Source organism: Cyclopterus lumpus, chromosome 14 (assembly GCF_009769545.1).
Source record: "Cyclopterus lumpus isolate fCycLum1 chromosome 14, fCycLum1.pri, whole genome shotgun sequence".
In the NCBI taxonomy this organism is placed as follows: domain Eukaryota; kingdom Metazoa; phylum Chordata; class Actinopteri; order Perciformes; family Cyclopteridae; genus Cyclopterus; species Cyclopterus lumpus.
Window position 1 is genome coordinate 20,896,711 of NC_046979.1, and position 25,928 is coordinate 20,922,638.

General features: G+C 44.2%; 1 protein-coding gene across 1 annotated transcript; it reads right to left on the reverse strand.

Moving 5' to 3' along the window:
• Positions 1-240: 240 nt before the first annotated feature.
• sptbn4a (spectrin, beta, non-erythrocytic 4a) lies at positions 241-24,978 on the reverse strand. The gene is made up of 20 exons (XM_034550556.1): positions 24,856-24,978; positions 17,461-17,724; positions 16,561-16,794; positions 16,243-16,332; positions 15,880-16,158; positions 15,658-15,788; positions 15,298-15,502; positions 11,345-11,590; positions 11,076-11,210; positions 10,538-10,779; positions 7,144-7,282; positions 6,925-7,009; positions 6,492-6,703; positions 5,857-5,979; positions 4,679-5,112; positions 4,466-4,526; positions 4,105-4,373; positions 3,105-3,275; positions 2,855-2,897; positions 241-540 (listed from the first exon to the last, which is right to left on the reverse strand). The coding sequence occupies exons 1-20, from the start codon at positions 24,976-24,978 to the stop codon at positions 241-243; spliced, it is 3,786 nt and encodes a 1,261-aa protein (XP_034406447.1).
• Positions 24,979-25,928: the final 950 nt, after the last annotated feature.

Sequence of the window (25,928 nt, forward strand, 5' to 3'; positions counted from 1 at the left end):
TATCTACCAGCAGATGGCCCAATGCAAGCACTGATGTATTTGCCTGGATGAAGGAGAGGGGCTGAGAGATTAGTCTGTCACAGTAACAATAGTCAGTCCGAGGACCATGGCCTCAGTGTGTTCCGGCTCTGTGACTGAGGATCTGCAAACCTAGCTGCACATGCTCTTCATCCGTCCCTCCCCCCCACCGTCTCCTACGCCTTTAGTCAGTGAGTAATGTTAAAAACACAAAGGGGTTCCTCATTTGCTCTTCCCAGATGTGCTGGAGCCCCCCGCCCCGCCCTCCATTTTGTCAGCAATTTCTGACGTGTCTAACTTCTCGGAGCCGTCCCCTTTCTCTGACCTCTCCTTCTCAGACCGCTCCTCCCCTTCAGCCAGCTCAGACCTCTCTGACCTGGCGTCCGCGTCCCCCTCTGACTTCTCCTTTCTCTCCGAGTTGTCGGGATCCATGGACGAGGTGCCCGGCTTGTCCCACTTGCCCATGGACTCATGCTCAGCTATACAGGTGGTGATGTTTGAAGTCCAGGCCTTCAGGTCCTCCTATGAAGCAAATGACACGCCTTATGTAAGGAGTCCCTCTCTTATGTAATCTTACTCGGTTTGCATGTTTTTCTTATTGTGTTTGGGGGATGAATCATTTTATCATTTTAGATCAGAATTTTAACCTTCAACGGAGAGGAGAAAACATGTCAAATTGTGGCTCTACTCATAGACGAGAGGCTCATGCTTGTGACAGCACGAGATGTCAACATTAATGGCGTCCTCATGGCTGAGTGTTAAGTGCTTCCATTAAATTGGAAAGGAATTTGCAGGAGTCCATTTGCCTGATATCTCCAAAATGTTGATAGAAAATACACCAACCATAGAGAAGGAGAGACAAGTAAACTGACTTGTGCTGTAGCTTACATGTCATGAGCAAAATGTTGTTAGTGACATTGAAGAAACCAGACCACACCAGCATCTAATCGGCCCCAAGTGACATTTGCCGGTAAGTGTACATGCTGTTTAATGTGCTGCAACTGAGAAGCTAATTAGATACCTAACCTGCAAACTGACGTTAGCAGTGCACCTTTCCAGGTGAAGTTGATTAGCTTTCTAACCTGGGAACTGACATTAGCAGTGCACCTTTTCCAGGTGAAGTTAATTAGATTTCTAACCTAGGAACTGACATTAGCAGTGCACTTTTCCAGGTGAAGTTGATTAGCTTTCTAACCTAGGAACTGACATTAGCAGTGCACTTTTCCAGGTGAAGTTAAATAGCTTTCTAACCTGGGAACTGACATTAGCAGTGCACTTTTCCAGGTGAAGTTAAATAGCTTTCTAACCTGGGAACTGACATTAGCAGTGCACTTTTCCAGGTGAAGTTAATTAGCTTTCTAACCTGGTAGCTGACATTAGCAGTGCACCTTTCCAGGTGAAGTTAAATAGCTTTCTAACCTGGGAACTGACATTAGCAGTGCACCTTTCCAGGTGAAGTTAATTATCTTTCTAACCTGGGAACTGACATTAGCAGTGCACTTTTCCAGGTGAAGTTGATTAGCTTTCTAACCTAGGAACTGACATTAGCAGTGCACTTTTCCAGGTGAAGTTAAATAGCTTTCTAACCTGGGAACTGACATTAGCAGTGCACTTTTCCAGGTGAAATTAAATAGCTTTCTAACCTGGGAACTGACATTAGCAGTGCACTTTTCCAGGTGAAGTTAATTAGCTTTCTAACCTGGTAGCTGACATTAGCAGTGCACCTTTCCAGATGAAGTTAAATAGCTTTCTAACCTGGGAACTGACATTAGCAGTGCACTTTTCCAGGTGAAGTTAATTATCTTTCTAACCTGCAAACTGACATTAGCTGTGCACCTTTTCCAGGTGATGTTTATTAGCTACATACTCTGTGGTGTGTGGTGGCTCATTCAACAAGCTATGGTGCAGGACACTAGAACGTCTCCATCTTTGTAGTTGGAATACGGAGTAATGCAAAACTAAAACTTAATATAATATATAAATGTCTCCCATTTTCAGATTTTTTTTTCTCAAAGATCAGGACTAGTTATTGACAGACAGCTATGTAAGCTGCAGCAAAAAAGAAAAACGATTTAATGTCAGCTGGACAAGATGAATAAAAGTGTTTCATAAGTACAGTTTTTCATTCTTTTTACTTTAGTCCATTTTGCTGCACTTGGTTAGTTCTAAATCTATTAATATTTTTCTTATTTGTTTTTTTACTCTTCAAAAGATAAGGCTGATGATATTATATATATATATATATATATATATATATATATAGTGTATTTTCCACAAGTTACATGGAAAGACCAAAACCACAGAAAGAGTGCATACAGTTTTCTAACATGGAGGGCACCCTAGAGAGCACTGCATCACATTTTCTCCATTTTAGTGCTTAAAAAGTGCAACAATGAAGCTGGCTGGTCGCTGACTTGGTCAAGAGACTTGTCATTGGTATCTGCTGCTTTCAATCACCACACTGGCCAGCGAGCTAACCTCCAGGCTACAGCTACTATGCTAACCACCCAAGTAAGTTAGTTTGGCCTAATCTTCCAAACTATGTCAAGCTATGTGAAACCCATTTTTCGAAGAAAGATTATGATGTCCAACATTGACAGACTTTATTACAAATATGAATAACATTTAATGCTGATGCTGTTTGGACCTGCTATGGGTCTGTTTATCCTGGCCTAATGGAGTATTGTAGCTAGCTAGGATGACTACATATTCTATTCAGTGACATCTCTTATTTGGACATTTCATGGACCTCGTATATAAGGTATAAAGTAAGTAAAGTGGATTATGTCCTAATGTCTGCTTTTCTTAGACATGACTCAAATGTAAATGTTCTTACCTCATCCTTTGCATGGAATGCCAAGTTGATTCCATCATTCATCCTGTTGCAGAAGAAAACAGGGATTGTCAGTTTATAATGCACAGCAATGCCTTTTACGTCTCTAATGAATACCAATATTGCACTTTAATATTCTGTGATTTTGTGTTTTCCCCTTAAATTTGCTATCATTTCTTATTTTATTGTAAAGCAACATCTGTAAAATCACAATTTAAAATAACAATTTCTGCCACAATAGAAAAGCTCTTACTGAAGAATGAAGACATTTTTCTTCTTTTTGTATCCCATTGAAGGATCAAACGAGCAGTTACAAAGGTCAACAGGGGACTCCTCGTTGTATGTTGTGGTAAGGTGCCTAGCATCCTTGTAGAAGGTCAGCTGTCCCTCTTTCAGCACACAATATACGTTCATCCAGGACTTGCTGTAAAATTAAAATGACACATTAAGCCGCTTTAAACAGATTATGATTGATGATATACATGTCACATATCTTAAGTCACTTTATAAGTCAATGGGACGTAGGTTTCTTTTATACAAATGTCTATTAAAGTAAAAATGGCAACAACACACAATAATCATGATATTCTGTCCTGAAATAAACATGCAACACAGTCACGATAAAGATACGGCAACAAACTAAAGATACAAAATATTTTTAAAACAAATTTGATTTAATAGATTTTTTCCTAAACCCCACCCCCCTTAGTTATTGTTGCTATGACTGTCAAGGACTTACACTAAATCTGTAATTGGCAGATTAGCATAAACTAACTGTATGAGTTGGAAACATTGTCTGCCTTTGCTTGTATACTTTTGCACATTTTACAGTTTGTTTTACATTTATCTTTAGGAAAAAAGGCATTTAGTATTAGGAAACTTTCAAAAATTCAATAAAATTCGGGACAAAGTTGCTAGTGTTACACAAAACTCTGACAGCTTCCTAAATTAACTTCCACACATTGGAGAAATACAACACAGTGATTGTGACCAGGGTTGTGACACCAAACCCCACAAATGACTTGGTACGGTAGTCCATAATGCGCCCCTTGGCCTTGGAAGTAAAGGTTGTAAACTAGTGAGCTGCATCTCATGTTAGAGCAGATAAACAGTGTTTTATTCATTCCTTACATTTGACAACAACAGGCCTTCTGTTGCAGTTGCTAAGCTATGATTGGACAATTGCTTGTAGACTATAAGTAAATGATAAATTGTACGCTATTTTGTATGCTTTTTATCAGTAGTGGTTGTACCTGTTTGGGCTTCTCTGCTGAGCTTCAAGGTCAGAAGTGGTGGCCTTTTTGCGGTAGAGGAAGCCTTCGTTTTGGGCAGTGTGTGAAGGCGGTTGAGGTGTCGTTGGTGCACCAGTAGCTGGAGCTGAGCGAGAACGTCTTGTGTCCTCAGGTTCTTTTGGACGGGGCCTCCTTCTCGGTTTGGGGCGGTCTCGTGCACGAGGGCGTCCGTCAAAACGAGTCACGGGTGCTGAGAGGCTGCTTGTTGGTCGATAAGGCTCTCCTCGTGCCTAAGAAAGTAGAAACACAAGAATGTGACACCAAGACACAACAAAAATTTAACATACACAGCACCGTTGTGATATACTGTAAGCTAACTCACCTGTGCTGCCTCTCTCTCCTGGACCTGTTCTACAATCTCTGCCATGGTAGATCTGATGTCCCTACAGTGATGACAGACAGTGAACACAATCAATATGAACTCATTGAATATCATTAGGATCACAAACGACAGTGTTGACGAGGAAAACAATAATACCAAAGTTTGTAAAGATCATTAAAATGTCACTGTCACTAGCACGACTCATTCACATACCCTGAGCGTTTGTCAGAGCCTTCCTTAACCGAGCCCTCAAGGTCACTCGAGTCCTGTCTCTGTAGCCTCTGCTTGCTGCTCCCCTCCTGTTCGCTGGACGACTGCCTCTCCAGGCGCCTCCGGTAGCGCTCCTGACGCACAATCAGTGGCAACTCGTTCAGCCTGGCCTGGATCTCCTGTTCGCTGGAGGTCTGTCTACCCAGCTTGCACTCCCTCTCTCGCCTCAGATGGTCCATCTGAGGATCAGAGCGGCTGCCACGGGGATCCCTCTGGAGACGGCCGTGGAGGAGCTCCAGCCCTGACTCTGGCCCCACCATGTCTGCCATTGGGATGTCCCCAAACTGTTCCCGCTGCACTCTGCTGGCCTCAAGGAGTGGGTTTACAGCCTTGTGGATGTGGTTGATTCTGGGCTGCATGAAGTCAGCTTTCAGGTGCTGCCATGCATAAGCCATTTTAGGGTCCATTATGCCACCACTCTGCGCTAGGTAACCAGAACTGCCCAGACTTCCACTGCTGTAATGATTTTGTGCCAGAAAGCCTGAGCTACCCAATCCCCCACTGCTCTGATAATTCTGTGCTAGGTATCCAGAACTCACCATATTAGGCTGTTGTGCCAAATATCCAGAACTTCCTGTATTAGGCTGTTGTGCCAAATATCCAGAACTCCCCGTATTAGGCTGCTGTGCCAAATATCCCGAACTCCCCGTTTTAGGCTGTTGTGCCAAATACCCAGAACTCCCTGTATTAGGCTGCTGAGCCAAATACCCAGAGCTCCCCATATTAGGCTGTTGTGCCAAATATCCTGTACTCCCTAAATTAGGCTGATGTCCCAAGTATCCAGAACTGCCCATATTTTGATGTTGAGCCAAATACCCAGAACTGCCCATATTCTGTTGAGGCAGGAAGCCAGGGCTTCCCATACCTCCACTGCTTGGCTGCTGAGCTAGGTTACCTGAACTTCCTAACCTGCCACTGCCTTGATGGTTTTGCATACTACCCACGCTCCCAGTTGTCAGTCCAAAGTACCCAGAGCTCTCTGCACTGCCAGCAGTTTGATGGTTTTTCCCAAGGTAAGTAGAAGTGTCTGCTCCACCACTCTGGGAGGTCAGCGCAGAGAAACCAGATTCACTTCCACCCCCAACCGTCTGTTGGTTCATTCCAAGGTACGGGGAGCTCACCAACTTCCCACTGCTCTGCTGTTCCATTCCGTGGTAGCCTGATCCATTTATAACTGGCTTGTAGCTGGCTAGGGTTGAGGACAATCTCTGGCTTGCAGGGGTGGCACCAAGATCCAGACTGGCCTGTAAGGGTTTGTGTTCTATATGCGCATGTACAGTCTGCCTCAAGAAAGATGAGGTAGCACTGGTTGAGGGAACGCTGGGAGTCAGACATGATAATGGGAACATCCTTCGGCTGGAGAGTGGGGTTGTCTTTTTCTCCTCCTCTTTTTTCTTCTCAGCCTAAAGAGAGAGTTAACTAAATAACTAATAGCTCTACATACTCAATTAAAACCAGAAAATAAAGAATGTGGGTACAACAAGTTATCAGGAGTGGTATGCTTATTTCAAAACAGTCTGTTTTATTGGCTACTAAGCAGTGTCGCATGAAAGGCAGATGGGGGCAGTGAATGAGGGTACACCACATGCAGTAAACGTCATGAAACAGATTCAGGCCCATTAACGATGCAAACTCATGGCGCCATGCCTGCTAAGCAAGTACACATCCCAAGGTCACTTTATTTTTCTTCCTGTAGCAGCATTAAATTGTGACTCCACCAAAAACTGATTAAACATTTATCTACAGTCAAGCTTACTGCGGAAAGCTGGCGGAGAGAGCTGAAGCGTTCTTTCCAGGTTACAGCAGCCTTGCGGAAGGCCTCGTGGCGAAGGATGAGTTGCTCAACCTCGTCTGTTTGGGCCCGAGCCCCTCCTCCCTCTGGCTCTCTGGAGGTGATCAGCGGCTCCTTGGCCTTCAGCCAGGCTTCCGCCCTTACCGTCTCCTGGGCAAACTGGAACTTTTCCTGCTCTGGTGTGACAGCAGACCAACAGCATGGTTACCATCACACCAACGCACACCCCAATAGAAATAGTGAGTGTGTAACGTTAGCGCACAAAAGAACTATAAGATTCATACATGATTCATGATAAAAGGATAAAAGTGTAAAAAAAAAAACGTGTAGTTTGAGCCCCTTTGATGTTTAACATAGCGGTGTGTTAAAAGCTGTGGTCGTCTGGGGAGTTACTCACTGCGCTGTAACTTCTCCTGGTGTTTGTCCCATTTCTCAACAAGGTCCCTCTGCTTAGCCAGAAGACTGTCCAGCTTCTCTTGTATCTGTGGTGAAAGACACATTACAGTCATGACCACAACAACAAATTGCTACATCATAATCAAGTAATTGTATGGGTATTCTTTTGTGGCATGTGTGACAGTCATTTAAATGTGTTGCACTGTTTAGTGAGCCCGACCTCCTCTGATGCAGGGTTGCCGGCAGCTATAAGGATCTTGCCCAGATCTGCACACTGCTGTATGGTCTTGCTGCGGCCGTCTACTTTGACTTTCAGATCCTGATGTTGTTTCATCATCACCCCGAGAGCCGTCAAATCCCTGAGGAGGGATAGTTCAGATTGTTCAGATTAAATGAAGCAACAAATACTATTAGGGAATACTTATTCCTGCAGAGTGTAAGATGTCAGCGGTATACGTGGTGTTTTCTTCCAGTGAAGTGCAGGATCAGTAAATTAATAATTGTAATTTTGTACAATAACATTTTGCCTGATTAGGCACAATGGCCTTTGTTTCTATTGTGGCCGCTCCGTTCATTTTTACTCCCCATGCCCTTATAAATGCAGAATCTTTAAGCTTGTTTTGTATACGAATTACAAAACTAATATGTAATGTCATTCAGGATGTCTTATTATAATTAATAATACAATTCTAATGACAGGTATGACAACATTTGAATTATAATTGACAGGGACTTATGGTCCAAATGACAAACAACCAGATACAGTGCATCCGGAAAGTATTCACAGCGCTTCACTTTTTCCACATTTTGTTATGTTACAGCCTTATTCCAAAATGGATTAAATTCATTATTTTCCTCAACATTCTACACACAACAACCCATAATGACAAAGTGAAAACTGTTTTTTGCAAATCTATTAAAAATAAAGAATGAAAACATGTACATAAGTATTCACAGCCTTTGCTCAATACTTTGTTGACGCACCTTTGGCAGCAATTACAACCTCAAGTCTTCTTGGGTATGATTCCACAAGCTTGGCACACCTATTTCTGGGCAGTTTCTCCCATTCTTCTTTGCAGAACCTCTCAAGTTCCATCAGGTTGGATGGGGAGCGTCGGTGGACAGCCATTTTCAGATCTCTCCAGAGATGTTCAATCGGGTTCAAGTCAGGGCTCTGGCTGGGCCACTCAAGGACATTCACAGATTTGTCCCGAAGCCACTCCTTTGTTATCTTGGCTGTGTGCTTCAGGTCGTTGTCCTGTTGGAAGATGAACCGTCGCCCCAGTCTGAGGTCCAGAGCGCTCTGGAGCATGTTTTCATCGAGGATGTCTCTGTACATTAGTGCATTCATCTTTCCCTCAATCCTGACTAGTCTCCCAGTTCCTCCTGCTGAAAAACATCTCCACAGCATGATGCTGCCACCACCATGCTTCACTGTAGGGATGGTATTGGCCAGGTGATGAGCAGTGCCTGGTTTCCTCCAGACATGACGCTTGGCATTCAGGCCAAAGAGTTCAATCTTTGTTTCATCAGACCAGAGAATTTTTTTTCTCATGGTCTGAGAGTCCTTCAGGTGCCTTTTGCAAACTCCAGGCGAGCTGTCATGTGCTTTTTACTGAGGAGTGGCTTCCGTCTGGCCACTCTACCAAACAGGCCTGATTTGTGGAGTGCTGCAGAGATGGTTGTCCTTCTGGAAGGTTCTCCTCTCTTCATAGAACAACACTGGAGCTCTGTCAGAGTGACCATCGGGTTCCTGGTCACCTCCCTGACTAAGGCCCTTCTCCCCCGATCGCTCAGTCTGGCTGGGCGTCCAACTCTAGGAAGAGTCCTGGTGGTTTCAAACTTCTTCCATTTCCAGATGATGGAGGCCACTGTGCTCATTGGGACTTTCAATGCTGCAGAAATTTTTCTGTACCCTTCGCCAGATCTGTGCCTCAATACAATTCTGTCTCGGAGGTCTACAGATAATTCCTTGGACTTCATGGCTTGGTTTATGCTCTGATATGCACTGTCAACTGTGGTACCTTATATATACAGGTGTGTGCCTTTCTAAATCATGTCCAATCAACTGAATTTAGCACAAGTGGACTCCAATCAAGTTGTAGAAACATCTCAAGAAAGATCAGTGGAAACAGGATGCACCTGAGCTAAATTTTGAGTGTCATGGCAAAGGCTGTGAATAGTTATGTACATGTTATGTTTTCGTTCTTTGTTTTTAATAGATTTGCAAAAAACAGTTTTCACTTTGTCATTATGGGTTGTTGTGTGTAGAATGTTGAGGAAAATAATGAATTTAATCCATTTTGGAATAAGGCTGTAACATAACAAAATGTGGAAAAAGTGAAGCGCTGTGAATACTTTCCAGATGCACTGTAGGTTGCCAAAGGTGTTGCTGACCCCATGGCACATTATTATATTTAGGATCAACAAACATTTCTTAACAATGAGCTTTCCAGCCTCACAGAGTGGCTCGTGTGACTACATACTTTTTGTCCTGCTTTTTTAAAGATGTCATGCTATAAAAAATGGATTTGAACCACATTATGCTTATATGGTATGCACCATAGATGCGGCAGTGTGCTGGCGTACAATCATTTGGATATTCAATTAATCATAGACCCATTTATTAAGCAAAAATGCTAAACATTTACAATAAGTAATAAGTCATGTCAGTTTAATTTATATAGCCTAGAATCAGAAATTTGCCTCAAGGGTTGTACAATCGCCACAGTATACAACACCTTATATCCTCAGACCATTTGCTATTCTCTGTTTTGTATTATAAATTTAACATCTTTGTGGTTTGGACTGTTAATTGGACAAAACAAGTAATTGGAAAGCGCCACCTTGCTTGGACTGTTAATTTTTCACTTTTTCTTAAATTGTATTAAAAAAAATATTTATGGAATTAAAACTAAACCAAAGACCAACCAGTAACGGAATTAGATTATGTTATTTCAGTTATTTATTAATCTGTTTAATATTGTATCAATGACTCTATGGCACAACTAATGTAAATGTGTATCACATTTGCCTGAAGCCCAAACAAATCAGGATAAAAAAACAAAGATATTCAATTTATAATCACATGAGAATAAAGCAGAACAAATCCACAACTGAGAAAAACTGGAGAGAGAATGGCATTTTTGCTTTAAATTGAATTTATCAAAATATTAGCTATTACTGTTCACCAACTAATCAATGAAGCGACTTATTATACAGAACATGGAAATATGTTTCCCCATCTTCATCAGTCCCACGGTGCACATGTCCATGCATATGTTGATACATCGTCAGCTGCTAAACGATTTTAAAGCCAAGTGGACGTGCTCTGAGCTTATTCCACTGTGGCATTGATTAGGTAGAATGACAAATACTGGCAGTGATCACGGTGTAGCCTGCAGTTCATGGTATGGAAAATTGAATAACAGATGTCATGTGGAATTAGGTCAAGGTTGAACAGCAGCCTAATGCGACACTACACACTGTAATGAAATTGTGTCTACAGGGACTGCACAAGACCACAGAGACTTTTAAACACTGAAACACAAAATGCAGGTACTAAACCTGGACCATAGACTGGTGTACAATCGTTTTAACTGCAGAAGTCTTACCTGGGCTCATCCCATCCAATCTGGCCCATGATGCCTTCCATCCACATCAGGTTTTCACGCACCACTGAGAAGAACTGCACCTTGTCCGTCACCGAAGTGACCTGGACGCGACTGGCCTCGCAAGAGCCCAGCAGCTCCTTCCAGGCTTCCATCACCTCCATCTCTTTGAGCATGATGGCCTCGGCCTTCTCACCAGCATAGATGGTCCTCAACTGGGCCGCGTTCTCCTGCAGCTGCCTCACCTGCACCAAGATGTGATAAAGGCAGTTAGCGGCTTCATCCCAGTAGAATATAGTCAGCTCGACGAATGGTTGCGTTTGTAGAAAATACATTGACCTGGTATATATCGGGTTTCTGACTGTCAAGCACATATTTGAATGTGCTTCTCCAGTCTAAGGGCTGGGTTAGTCCTTGGATGTGGAGTTGTGTCTCAAAGATATGTTTTGGGAAATCTATATGCCCGCACCTTGTGCCCATGAGCAGGAAGTCGGCCTACACTGAGTGCCTGATGGGTTCAGAAAGAAATTACATCACTTGCCTGTGCGACGAGCAATTGAAGGGCATGCTCGAAGGAGTGCATGAGTCTCTGCAGGGTGGCCGGATTGGTGATGTTGGCTTGGCACGCCCTCACCTCTGGCAGCTGCTTCATCTTCCCCGCGATCTGAGCCAAGACCTACAACACAGGACAGCGTCGTTGTCACAAGCAGCTTTAAAAATAGAAGCCGCGTGTCACGGCCAGACTGTCTACCTTTTCAAATAGATCCGCGGTACACCTGGATCACAGGCGGATGTTTGTTTCGGCTGTACCTCTTTGCAGTCAGTGAAGAACTTGTGCAGCTGGTGCGACGCCACCAGCATCTGCCTGCGGGTCTCCATCAGCTCCAGGAGGTCGGCCCATGACTCGTTCAGACCATCCTTCCACTCGGCAATGGTGGCCGCGTCCGAATGGCCGCAGTCAATCATCTCGTTCACCATTTTGTTCACCTGCTCCATGCGCTGCTGGCCAACGCTGTTGGTTTCCGAGGCAAACTTGGTGAACCTCTCCTGAAGCACCTGGAACACAGGTGAAGCACACAAAACTGCAGAGACTGCACACAGTAACATGAGCTAAGTGAGACTGATGCAGTACATACTAACTTTGTGAGGCTCATAATATTATTCAGTGTGGCTATGTGAAGCAGCCAGGCTGCTGCAAGCCACACTGAATGTTCTCCTGCGGGCTTCTTTTTATTGTTCTTCCGCCAAAACTTTGGACCACTAAGGATCCCAAAGCGTACTTCGCAAAAGCGTCAAAATAGATCAAAATGTACGGCTTGATCGGGAATCGTGTGGAATGACTTTTCTAAAAGATCGGACCGGCGCTTAGCCCCCAAAACCTGCAAAGAGAAAACACTAATCAACGCTAATCTTTGTGCCCACAGTGACTCGCCATACATTAAGGTAGAGAAATGATTTAAAGTTTAAAATGTTCACAAAAGGATGGTGCTTATTTGCACAATTTGACATTTCTTCATAGCTAGCACAGTTTAGATGGAATCTTTGTTCGAGTTTCGGGAGATTTCTGGGCTGTTTCAGAGTTTATAATGGGAGTGGATGGCACGCAATGTTCAGATCTAGAGTGAGAGAGCCAACTGCAAGAGTGAGAGGGTGCAACCGAAAATCCTACAAAAATAAAACCTATTTTGCCACAAGTCTAACAATTTTCACTCTTTTTACACCATTTATGGATCAAAACGTAGGGAATCTTGTGCTCGTCCTCACATGTGTCCATGGAATCCACAATGTTTCCCACATTTGTCAAGAGAAGCCTTAAAGAGGGAGCAAGTCCACCTCTCTGCCCCATCAGACTCCATTCTAAAACCGAGCCACATTTTCTTTTTTGAAAGAAGTGAGAGCACTTTGTAAACTGTGATTAAGCCGTCATATCTAAACCCAAAAACACATTTAAGGACACGTAAATGTTCACAAAAGCCTTGAGCCTCTCCTAATGCCGACACTTTTGCGATCAAATCTATCGTTTTCTGTGACATTCCACATTTTGACAGGTTCTTTTTCATGAAATACCCAGCTTAGTCAGGGACACACAGCTGCTTCAAATTAGCTAATCAGGGCAGCTTTACCAACAGATGCCCTCTCACCATGGCAACCAGTGATACACATAGAGGGAGTGTGTGGCTGTCGCCTGCCCCCCTGCACAGAAAACTTAACGAAGGAAGCCAGGCAAGGAAGGAAAGGAAACAAGGAAAGGAATGAAGAAAACCAGTAAAGGAGGCAATGAAGGAAGGAAGGAAAGAAGGAAAGAAAGAAAGGAATGAAGGAAAGAAAGGCAGGAAGCCAATCAAGGAGGCAAGGAAGGAAGGAAGGCAAGGAGGCAAGGGAGGAAGGAGAGGAAACAAGGAAAGGAAGGAAGCCAATCAAGGTGGCAATGAAGGAAGGAAGGAAGAAAGGAAAGGAAGCCAGTCAAGGAGGCAAGGAAGGAAGGAAAGGAAACAAGGAAAGGAAGGAAGGAAGTCAGCCAAGGAGGCTATGAAGGAAGGAAATGAAAGAAGGAAATGAAGGAAGCCAGGAAAGGAAGCAATGAACGAAGGAAGGAACTGAAATAAGGAAGCCAGGAAAGTAGGCAATGAAGGAAGGAAGGAAGGAAGGCAGGACCCCTGCATTCTGCTGGACCCTTCAGCCTAATACAGTATGTCTGCTGTTCACTTATGACTGTATGCTCATGGACCTCTCGGGGTTTGCAGTGATTCACACCGTTTGAAAACGTGTTGTTTTCGACTGCAGACGCCTCACTACTTAGAACTCTCCGTTAGGGGGCGCACGTGATCAACAACTGTTTCAATTTGGAATTATGTTTCTGCTACGAAGTACAAATTGTTCCTCTTGATTTGCGTGTATGTGTTGAGAGAGTAATAATTTGTTGCAGCCATAATGTATACATAACATAAAAATGACGGGATGTGTGTGAGATAGAAGTCATGAATGAAACGTAACCAAAACCCTTTTCTTTTCTTCCTTGTGTCTTAGTTTTCTCCTGTTTTTCTCCTGGTTCAACGATATACAGCTATACAGACACACAGTCGGAGTCATCATTCAGTTCTAGAATATCAACCTACGCCTTCAGCCTCTAACAAAGAAATGCTATATTATATTTTTAGTATTCATAGCTGCTCTCTAATGTCTGTTCTGTTCTTTTAGTTTACAAAAAGGTTTTGTTTATTGGTTTTTATTTAGATCAGTCACATTCTGTGAAGCACACAATAGATCTATGGTTGGTTTAATTGGAGTAGCAAATCCGGTGTTTTAAACTGTTATAATATACTATCATTATGTAATTTCCCCACATTTATGAAACACAAGCCATGTGATCCTTTTAAAACATGGAGGTTATTCATCACATATTTGTTTGTTTTAAACAGTTGCAGTTCTTGCCAATGTTCTTTCTTCTTTAGCTTTGGTAGCTGAAGGAGTGAGAGCCTCCGATAAGCTGCTGCTCCACACACAGGCAGCCGCCATGGCAGAGAGATGGGGTTAAACAGGGTGGAGAGCCGGCATATTGTCACATCTTACTCTGTGAATTCAGGATTAAGTTTCGACCAAACCAGAGTTGCTGATTGTTGGAACTGTGGAAAGACTGTTTGGTTAGTTTTATTTTTTGTATGTCCAGTTTGAATGAAGCATGTTTTACAATGAGTTAACGAGGCAATTAAAATTCTTAGTTCAGTCTAAAAGAGAAACATGAATTCAGAAGGTGTACGTTGTATTTTTTTGTTTCGCTGTAAGAATATTTACCTTATTGACATTTTGTTAGTTAATGTTGTTGCATGCTTGTATATGTCGGCCCAGCTGGCACGAGTCCGCAACGGAAGAGATACGCTTTCTCATTCAATATAGCACACACTGGGGAATCTATTTCCATATATATATATATATATATATATATATATATATATATATATATATATATATACCATCAGCACTGATTAGACATCTACATAAAAGGTGGTTCATTTTCCCTTCAACATAGTATCCTATTTTCTTTACACTATAAAGTCTTAATGTCATGCTCAACTCAAGCCAAGTATAAAATAAAGCATACAAAAGTCAAATTCGTTGTGTACAGGGGCCAATGGCAGTCAATGTTGCTGATTAATTAAAGGGCCCATACAATACATGCTGTGATCATGAAATTATTCACGACCTAAAGATAACAAATGGTGGTCATAATGGAAATATCAAGTACTTACTTTATCCCATTGCATTTCTGCTTGGCTCATGGAAACATAATGTTTGGTTTCATTAAAATCAAATTATAATCTCAAAATGAAATCAGATCAGAAGATAACAGGGCTTTAAACTTAATGTAATATTTAATGTTGCTTTCTTTTCTTTTCAACTTTTTAAATCCTTTAAATAGAGGAAACTCACAATATAGTCAGCGCTATATTTAAAACAGATTTCTTAGGAGATTTAAGCTAAATTGTAGATTGTATTAGTCTTTTACCTTATCACAATAAATACATAAGCTAAATCACGGTCTTTCAATAAGACTCCTGACGTGATAAGACTATTTTCACTGTGTTTTCTTTCACACTTGGGCTTGAATTGAGTGTGAAAGTAATACACTGTTTTGTGAAAATTAATATTAAACTTTATTTAAAATTGGTTAACTTGTTAAATATTAAAAAACAATGGCATTTAACTGTTCTGATGTGAAATATGTCATGTAGTTTAAGCAACCCAAACCGCGCTGATGAACTGACCGTGACGTCCTCGAGGTCGTGGCCCAGCTCAGTGGAACTGGCCACCGTCTCCCGGTCAGTGATCCACTTCTCTAACTCCTCCACGTCCTTGTTGAGCTGATAGAGCCAGTATTGCTGCTCCAGCTTGGTCTTCCTGTGCTCCACCATGTCCTTCAGAGACACATACAGCCGGTCTATGTGCGACTGCTGCTTGGTGAGCTGCACGCTGTTGAAAAAAACAACAACTAAACATTACAGCTGCCAGCAAGCCGAGCATTAGCAATGTCGCCCCTGTGTTATTGTACGCGGCACATGGAACATGCAACGGTTATTTACTCTGTCCTTGGAGCTATATGCTTTGTGAGTGCACGTGAGCCACACCTTTCTGGGTGTCCGAGTTCCATTAGACGCTGGCACTGCTGGGATAGCATGCCTACTGTCTCTGCGTATGTTTCCACTGTTTGCTCCAGAGCCAGGTGGGCCTTCAGCAGCTGCAGGGTGCTTGCCTCGTCCTGAAAACAATGATCAGAACGACGTCAGGATTCACTTTCACAATCGCGGCAAGAAAGAAAAGACCCATGTGAGCAACAGCACTGCCCGTACCGTGCCTCTCTCTTCGTTGACCAGATGGAGCTTCTGACCAGACAGCCAGGACTCCACTTTAGCCGCCTCGCTGTAGTACTGCTGAGCCTGCAGTGTGGCGTCCAGCATCACGCAGCGCCGCTCCGTCTCCAGCTGCAAAACCTCCCACAGCTGGCGCACGTGCCCGGCCCCTTCGCGCACAAACTCCACCTCGGGAGTCCTCAGTGAAGCGATGATCCCCGCACGGTCCAGAACCTCCTCGACACGAGCCCGCCGTCCTGTCAGCTCCCTCTGAAGTGTCTGAAGGACCAATCAGAGGTGAGTTCCCAATCTGACGTGCTTGGGTCACATTTCAGCCCACCAAACGTTGTCTCTGACACTTACCTGGTTCTTTTTTACATGCTGCTGTACACTCTGGAGGTTAGTCCCATAATCCTTACAGGAGGCCAAGGGAAGCCTCTCCTGAATCCACAGCTATCAAGTAACCACAGGCAGGTCATTAGATTTCTCAGAATCAAATATGGAAGCTACGGCACTGATGCATTGCCACATGCATTCGTTCTTTTACAGTCTGATTCCTTAACATGCACTATAATACCGTATACTGACAGATGTTCCAAAGGGAATTAAAAACAGTGTATACGGAAGGGGAAGTATGTGCAAGGACAGGATGGGGAACAGGGTAAAGAAGTGTGCACTCACTATCTCGTCCTCCAGGTCCTGGGCGACCTGATGCATCTCTTTGGAAGCCAGCAGGATGCGGCGTCTCTCCTTCAGCGGCTCAATGAGGCGGACGATTCGGGTCTCCACCACGCCCGACTGCTCGCCGCCTTCCCTGTCACCTGCCATCAGCCCTCGCTGGGGAAGGCAGACCCCCTGCAAGCTACCCAGCTCTCCCACATCCTTGTAAAAGTCCCCAATCTGAGACTCCATAGCCTACACCGGAGGAGAAGGGGGGAGGTCATGTTACAGCCACATGAGGGACAGACAAACACCGTGCATCAGCTGTTTTCCTATTGGAACATTTCAGGGTTATGTAACGGACTGCCTCACTTTAAGGGGGGGCGGCGTGTGTTAAAGAACACACCACAACAGTGGCATGGGCGGACACATGTCGGAGACGGCAACATTATAAAACAACGAGCTGAAGTACGCAGTCTGTCAAAAGCCAATTAGTTTCCCATGGCCAAAGGTGCTGTGGAGTTAAGTCACATGACATTTAAGAACAAAGGCCTGTTTTTTAAAATCGAGTAGAATGTAACTAAATACTTTTACTCAACTTACTTTTACCTAGGTTTGATGAGGTACTTGAGTATTCCCATGTCATTACAAAACCGAGTTTTAAGATTCCAGATATAAAGGTCAGATTCTCATGCTATGTGTGCAGTGAAATAGATGTGTAGACATTTGAGTGCAAATATGGAAATGTGCGGGGAAGTACATAAGCTGAGGATGACCAATTGATGGTGGTATCCGCCAACATAAATCCTTCGTGGCTGAAGAGCCGCTCCGGTTTACACGTGAAAGTGTTTCACATGTGAAAGAATTATTTGGGTTTCGGGCGACACTGAGTGTATTACAGCGGGAGCTCTTGAGACTTGCCTGGAATTTCTGTAGCTGCTCGTTGAATGTGGGCAGATGGTGCACCTGCTCCAACTGGGGGGGCTGCTGCTCCAGGTGGGAGAGCTGGTTGTCCAGGTCTGAGTAGCTCTTCACCGCCGGCTCGGGCTTGTTGTTTTCGAAGAGTTGGCGGGCCTTGGCCTTGGTCGTGCTCTCCAGGTCGGACCAGCACTCTCTGATCTCCTCCAGCTTCTGCTGAACAACTGGACGGAGCTCCGGCTTCTCCTGAATCAGCTCCTGACCCTCCTGGACACAGGAAGTGATGACTAATTGTTAAACACTGACCAAAACCATCAGTTTAAGTCATGTGTTTTCCCAGGTGTTAAACCTATCTGAATAAAAACAGATGACATTGTGTGTTGGACTGTCGTTTCAGTGGATTGACTCGTACGCTGCTTTAATGTCAACGTTCGCTTCCAGGGACGCTTCCTGAGATTATTATTTCACGTGCTACCGCAAATCTGTGAACTGCACATATCTGTCCACCATTTTAGATTTCAAGTTCAAAGAAAATATATTTCTGAAATCGGACTGTGTTCATTCTAAATCCATCTTTTTTTCAAACGACCAACAACTTTAGGTAATTGATATCCTTCGTCTCTACCAAAGGGAATTGGCGTTCAAAGAAAATATGACTATATCAGTAGCCCTCAACAAATCTACACAAAGTACAACATGCTATTCTAAGCCTGTGGTCTTAGATTACATTATTGCAGAAGGGCTCTGTGAGAGTAACATCTCATGGCGCTGAAAGAGTGGCTAAATTCAGTTTTGTCCCCAAAAATAGCTCGGGACAACACAGCTCCATGCCAAGTATGGAGACCCCGTCCCTCCTTCTGCAGGCAGAGAGGCAGGTGTGTTGGGCAAAGTTTGGCCTCGGGCTGACCTAAATAATAATGCGTGGTAAGTCTAATAAACACCTGCTCTGTCCTCCGCCCATGCTCATCTCCCCTCCCCTAAATCTTGGGCTTTGTTCATGACGTGATGTGGATGAGGAGATGCGGGGAGATCAAAGCTTGTGGCACATTCCCCTTTGTGTCAATGAAGCTCTACCCTGATACAGATTATCACCGGTCTCCTTGAAAGTGTTGGAGGTGCTTCAACAAGATTTTGGGATATGTTTTCTTGCATTTACGCCATCGTGATTCATATTTCTGGTCCACATTCCTCTGTTGCATACGATCATCATTTACCCAGCCCGTGTTCTAATACCAACTCGATTTTCTAAATTCTGCTTCCCCTCCTTTATCTTTTTTTCGCGGGGAGATGGACCTATATCCTATGGCTTTCATAATGCAGTGCTGCATTCCTCCTCTTGGCACCGGCTCTCTGCTTAACTGCTGCTAGCGCTCCTTCGCTCACCACCCATCTCTCTCTCTCTCTCTCTCTCTCTCTCTCTTATCTTCCCCCAGCTTCGCTCTCCCTCTCCTAATGCAGAGCCAGCAGAAAGCAGGTCTCTCTCTCTCTCTCTCTCTCTCTCTCTCTCCCTCCCTTGGCTTTACTGACATACACAGTGAGGGAGAAGAAATCAGAGAGGGGGTGGAGAGAGAGGAGAGCAGAAAGGCAGAGTAAAAAGGAAGAAGGGAGGCAAAAGGAGAGGGAATCAAAGGTTTTTGGGGCAGGAATGGGACTGCGGGTGTGTGCTACAGCCCGGATCCAAAGGGCATCTGCGAAAGTGAACGTTCGAGGCTGACACAGTGCGATATTTGAATGGCTACCACGTAGGAATCGTGCAATTACGATAGCGGAGTTGTGTTGCCGAATTCTGCAGGCTTTTCTTGTGATGCTGATGCAGCATAGTGAAGTAGTGGGCGGGATTGGGAGGCTTGTTTTATACTACTAGAAAAACAACAATGTGTTCACACCCACTAGATGCATTACAGCAACACTATACAACGTATGGCGTTACCTGCAAAACATTGATAAGAGTTAGTGCTGCAAATATCACTTCTTGTAGACGGCAGCTTCCTCTTTTGATGCCATGTCTCCCCTTCCGTCCAAACCCACAATGCAACACTGACACGTATGTATTACTACGGCAACATCCAACCAGCAAACCTCGAGTGGATGTGTCCCGCTATTTACATTTCTGGATTATTCCCATTTGATTAAATAGTATTTTAAAGCGTCTTCGATTAGTAAATTCCAAATGCTAAAGAGGGTGAATGCATGAGTGGCATGTAATGCCAGCTGCATGCTCTTTATGAAAGCTAAATAAGCTAAAATATTGTATTCACATTTATTATATTATATGAAGAAGAGCAACATCTGTAGCGCAACAGAAAACAGCAGGGGGAATATGTCTATACTGCATTAAAGACATTACAAACAAAGAAAATGTACTACATTTAATTAATGAAGAGAGTTTGTGCGTGGTTCAGTGGTGTCAATTCAATTCAGTTTATTTGATATAGCCCGATATCACCAATTTGCCTCAGAGGGCTTTACAATCTGTACACATACGTGTCAGGGGTCGTCCTTCAATCGCAAGATCGGTTATTCGATCCCCGGCTCCACTAGCCCATGTTGATGTGTCTTGGGCAAGACACTTAACCCAAAATTGCTCCCGTAGTTGTATGTGAATGTGTATGAATGCTAGTTAATCCTGATGGGCAGGTGCACCTTAGCCCCTCCCATTAGTGTATGAATGGGTGTGAATGGGTGAATGATGTCATGGATTGTTAAAGAGCTTTGAGTGGATTTATTTGTCATGTAACTTCCATGGTTCCACATTAATCTTTACCTAAATCTAACTAGGTTTGTTGCCTAACCCTAATTGAGTTGTTTCCTGTGCAGACGGAAGTTTATTTTGAAGAGAAGGAATGCATGTAATGAGCGTAAAATCACACGTGTTGCTGGCTTTCGTAGGAAAACGCATATAAAACTTAACACATTTTCACAAGATATCACAGGAACTGTTGTATGAGGATACGCTGATGTATTAAATTAAAGTCTGGGTCAGACACGGCCCTCTCCCCCAGACGACTGGTATTCAGGTCCCGTGTAAAACCAAAAGCAACATACTTAAATTGAACCTAAAACATGATCTTTTGCTAACCCTAACCAAGTAGTCGTGTTCCCTAAACCTGAACATAATTAAGACTGCAGCTTCAAAAGCGCCACAAGAGGTAAAGACACTATAATGTTGATAAATGCATATGTGGAAATGTCTATATGAACTCGCTGGTTTGCAGAAACGTACAATGCCGGCGTTTAATTCTGGCACCTGGGTTGCAAATGTCCTCAGTGATAGAGAGGTGCATTCTTAGTTTGGGCACTCTGGGATTCATTATTTGATCATACAAATAAGAATATAGAATAGTTCAAGCATACATTGAAATATATGCTAAATGCACGTCTTAAGGTGAAGCCATCATCCCTTGTTTGTCTTCAGTCACATATAAAGAAGAAGAGTAAGAAAGTGATTTTATAATTTTTTCAAAAGGGCAGCAACTAAATATGAAGACACCCCTAATATGTATCCGGCATGTGTAAATATGTAAGAGGTGGAGTGTTTATCAGTGAGTCACTGATCCATGGGCTCCAGGCGGACAGGCCCATGGTTTGTCTGTGTGTTGACCCCTGAGCCCACGCTGAGGCTCGGCACAAGGTCGGCCATGAGTCCTCTCACTGTAACGGAGAAGCACCCACAGATCCCCCCCCCACACACACACACACACACACACACACACACACACACACACACACACACACACACACACACACACACACAAGTCGGCCCGGAGCTGTGCGTGCCTGGCTTCATGTGCTGAGTAAGTGAGAGAACAGAGGTGAGGGGCGGAGGCGGGAACCCTTCCAAAAAAGGACGCGGAGTCATCTTTTCTCTCCTTCTCTCAGATAACGACAGACAGAGAGACGTGGAGGTAGATTATGGAATGCTAGCAGGGTCGCGGAGACATGAGTGTACCTGGTACCGTCTGTACATGGCTACATACAGAGGAAATTGTGTCGGTCAGCACGGGAGAGACAACCTCTGTAGAGCGGCCATCTTTCTGTCAATCCTTCCAGTTGGTTGGATCTGGTATTTGGCAATAAAGGTTATTCAAACACGCTGATGGTGAAGTAAAGCAGTATCCTGTTCAGTCCATTTTCATCTCAAGCTGAGATGTAGTTCTAGTTAGAGGAGCTCTCTGTGTCTCTCTGATCAGAGTCTCATGCTAACTTTGTATGAAAAAATATAAAATTATTGTCCACATATATTAAAGGCAACTGGTTATTGGTTAGAAGGTGTCATGGTGCCGTAGTGTTTTAAGATGCATACCATATGACGATAGACTGTGAGAAGTGGCAGTAGTGGTCGTGGAGTAACCCATTGGTTTGTGTATTGCCTTTTTGAAGCCTGGAGTTATGCCGTCGCCATCTTGGATTACGGCCGCTGCCATCTTAACTTTTCGTAACCAGTAAACGTAAGTGACCATATTTGGACTGCGGAGGAGTGGCGTAGAGACTTTACAGCTTGGTAGGGCAGCAACCTGCCAATCACATTGTTGCCCCGCCCTAAAGCATCCCATGCTTTATGGTCTATTTGTCTCTAAATGGACCATAATTTATGAAATGAACATCATGCTGTATTGAAGAATAATTGAAACTACTTGAAACATGCTTACAATGTTTATTGAGGGAATAAATCAAGTGAGAAGTAGAGTTGTTTTCTATAGACTTCCATACAACCAGAGAATGTTTCAAACTCAGTCACATCTACTATATAGTGTATATTTCAGATATCTGCATAAAATCACGTGTGCTGAGCAGACACCGACTCAAGGGTCCTCAACTCGAGTCCAGCTTCTGTTGAATGAATCATTTCATTCTATTTCACCAGTGATGAAGCTATTAACATACGATGAGGATGTTGACAGCGGTCCCACCAAGTCGGCTTTCTATATATTTATATATGTATATATATGAAAATGTAATTGTTCCATTGGGGCTGCAACGAACACAGTGTATTATTGATTCATCTGCTGGTTAGTTCTCTTGATTGTTTTTGATAAATTGCTAGGTCTATAAAATGTCAGAAATCAGGAATAAAAGGCTGTCACCATTCCGTAAAGCCCGAATCCTACAGCTTCAAATGATTTTTTTCCCCTTAAACCCAAAGCTGTTCATTTTACAATGCTATAAAACGGAGAGAAGCAGCAAATCCCTGCATTCGGAAAGACGCTGGATCCAGAGAATGGTCCGAGTTTTGTGCGGAAAACGCGATTAATCGGTGATCAAAACAGTTGCCGCTTCATTTTCTATCAATTGACTAATCCTTAAATTGACTAATCGTTTCAGCGCCTCATTATACAAAAAAAAAACGAAACAGAAAATGTAAGTGTACAAATAGATCTGGCAAACCACGTTAGGCTCAGGTAACAAGTTCCATCCACAGCCTGTATTTTTAAATTCCCAGTGTATGCTCAAATTGGCGTTATTATGACATAAACTAGTTGCACTCATGGTGGCCTCCATACCTGGATCTGTTTGACAACATTACATCTTTTATAGTTTCATTTGAATAAAAACGACTGTAATGTCGTAATGTCATAAAGGGAATATCCTGAACTCCGAAGCCACAGGATGCAACACTTTTGAGAACACGTCTGGACTGGAGCTGGGAACAGGCTGGAGCCAAGACAACATAAAGACTCCTCGCCTCGCAGCACAAAGCCTCTGCACACATTGAGCTATAGGCACAATTCGTCTTTTCTCTCTTGCGCATCGTGACTGAGGGAAGAGGAGGTGTCTGCCGGCTCACTGGGAGGGTCTGGACTGTGGTGAACCCAGTGACAGTAGCAATGAGGGCTTCCTCATTAGGTCATATGCAGCGGTGGGCCCCGTTTTCATGGGGTCGTGGTTATAATTAGTTACGCCGCTACCGTATGAATATTTAACAAGACCGTATATACTACGAAAACATGAATGTGTAAAAATCTATACAGTCTAATGATTTGTTTAATGTATTCAATAAATAATTAATAATTAAAACGGTTGGAAATGTCAACAAAACCTCTCAGGATGTTATCAGAGATGTAAATAAATTTTAGCAAGGACACAGCCTGATAAACCTCACTAGCACTGCCATCACATTATTCAGCATTTTGCTCTTAAACGTGTGTCCGGGTGCCACTTGCCATGTCTCTCAGTCCCACCGTGCCACTGGTGCAGCTCGTTTGCTTCTAGATTAGCAAATTGATTATCTAATATTACAAAAAAACTCACACACTTTACACCATAAATCATAGAGCACAGATTGATTTTGCCCATGTGCAGCTTTTTGGTCCACTGAAATGCATGAAAGGACATAAATAATGTGCTTGTTAACCTGCAGAAATGAGAAAATAATGAGTATTTATAGAAATGGGTAAATTATAGGATTCCAGTTGCAAAAGGGCTTTCTGTCTGGCTTCTCATCTTTTGCATGATGCTCGAGGGCTGAAGCACTTCCTGGTTTAACCAAATCCCAAAGATCTCATCAATCTGAATCAATCATAAGTGCATCTCTGAAGTCAGCGATTCTGTTTAAATTGGGGGGTCAAAGGGGGTCACACCGTGATATAGGATGCACAATTCTACATGATATGATAGTATGGCTTCTCCAAACCTTTCCACTAAGAGCTAAGCCCTCTTGGATCTCGTGTTCTCCACATGTCCGCCTCATCAGCAGCAGCTTCACGTGTGACCGAGCCGATCATCACAGCCTTCTGACAGCAGCGACATGTTTGACTGGCTGACATCAGCAGAGATGGAGGCAGTCTCATCGGCTAATAAAGAGCCCACCTGAGCTTCACCGAGGCAGATGGCATGGAGAACATTCTGTGTGGATGGGACAGTTGCTCTGAATGCATGATGGGAATATGGGGCCAAAAAGATGTGAGCTGACTATGTATATTTCTTCCTAACAGACACCATTTGTATATGCATGGGCAGGAAAGGAACCGGCATCCTCTGTGTGTTTGGCCTCCACTGCTGCGGAGGTTTAAGTGTCCTCTGTGTGATTCACTGTAACCTCCATAACGGAGCCGTGAAATCCAGGTGGTCTCACCTCTGGGCAGATACAGCAGAGAACCACGGGCGGTGTGTGTGTGTGTGTGTGTGTGTGGGGGGGGGGGGGGGATCGTACCACCTGTGAACCGGAACAACACTGCCACCATGGCAACGTAACCTTGAGAACGTAATTCAGGATGTCCCCGAGCAAAGTGATGAAATGAAAAGCTGAGTGACTCACACTCTCTCTCACCTTACCACAATTTCACTGCCACCACACCCACTGTCACTCATTGCTCTCACCTGCTCCGGCCCGTCCGACCACCCCCCATCCACGCCTCCCCTCCCTCCTTTCATCATCATGCCCATGTCACCTCCACTCACCTGCTCGATCTTGGCAAGCCATTCCTTATTGCGGGCCAGTTCCGCCATAAAGGCCTGGTGCTTCAGCCACTTCCTGTGTAGCTTTTGAGCCTCGTCCCGCGCCGTGTCTCGGGCCATAAGCATCTTCTCTTCCACCCCCTGTCCCAATCACTCAGCTAGGGGAGACAAAAATAGCCACCATCAGGAGCCCAACGCTCAAGCCGGCCCTTCTTCTCCCCCCTCTTTCACACAGGACGTCCTGCCTGCCTCCTCTACACAAGAGCCACCCGCTCTGCTATGCAGGGGCCTGGGTACCTGTGCTGTCACCACTTACCCCAACCCCCACCAGACACCCTTTTCTGGAGAGAAAAAAAAAAATGCAAGATAAGGACCTCAGCAGCAGTGGTAGCAATGGAAGCACTCAAGCCCTTCCTTTGGGTCGCCCCTGGGTCCTCATGCCCTATAGCTTCATGGGTCTTGCGGTCCTGATGCTGCAGTGCCTGCTAGCCAGTCTCAGAGAAGGCAAAAAAAAACAAGCACTGAAATAGAGCAAATGCGCCAAATGACAACGCCGGTAAAAGAAATTACACAACACATCCGAGTCTCCTTTGGGCTTGTCGGGTCGTCTTCCAGCTCCAGATGTCGATTACAATCCAGCCGTCAGCGGAGGTGTAGATGTAGCTTAGCCACAGAGGTGTCTTGCAGCCGGGGCAAACCTGACCATTCGCCGCTCGACCAGTCCCGGTCAATCTGTAGTCCGGTGTAATGATGCTGTAGACAGGAGGAGGAGGAAGACTTGGAGTGGGAGGAGCAGGGTGAACGGGATGCAGAGGCAGTGCAGGGGGGAAGGCCGGATAACATAAGCTATCTGTTCTTGAAATGCATCGCTCCCGGCCCGCTGCAAAGATGCCCACGTAGGCTGCTGTGAGATAGCACACTATTTCCTCTCCTCAGTTCCCCCTTCCTCGTGTCCCCGAACAGCTCAGCCGCGGTTGGTGCATGCTGCTGCAGTCCTTGCCTCTCAGCTACGCTCCTGTGTGTGTGTGTGTGTGTGTGTGTGTGTATATGTGTGTGTGTGTGTGTGTGTGTGTGTG

What these genes read in the sequence shown, in the direction of transcription:
- sptbn4a (XM_034550556.1), bottom strand. Translation starts at nt 24,978, where the DNA reads ATGCTTATGGCCCGAGACACGGCGCGGGACGAGGCTCAAAAGCTACAC. An exon ending in TTCAATTGCTCGTCGCACAG is followed by an intron (nt 10,780 to 11,075) that starts GCAAGTGATGTA and finishes ATCTTGGTGCAG; the next exon opens with GTGAGGCAGCTGCAGGAGAA. An exon ending in GGCTCTGACAAACGCTCAGG is followed by an intron (nt 4,527 to 4,678) that starts GTATGTGAATGA and finishes TCATCACTGTAG; the next exon opens with GGACATCAGATCTACCATGG.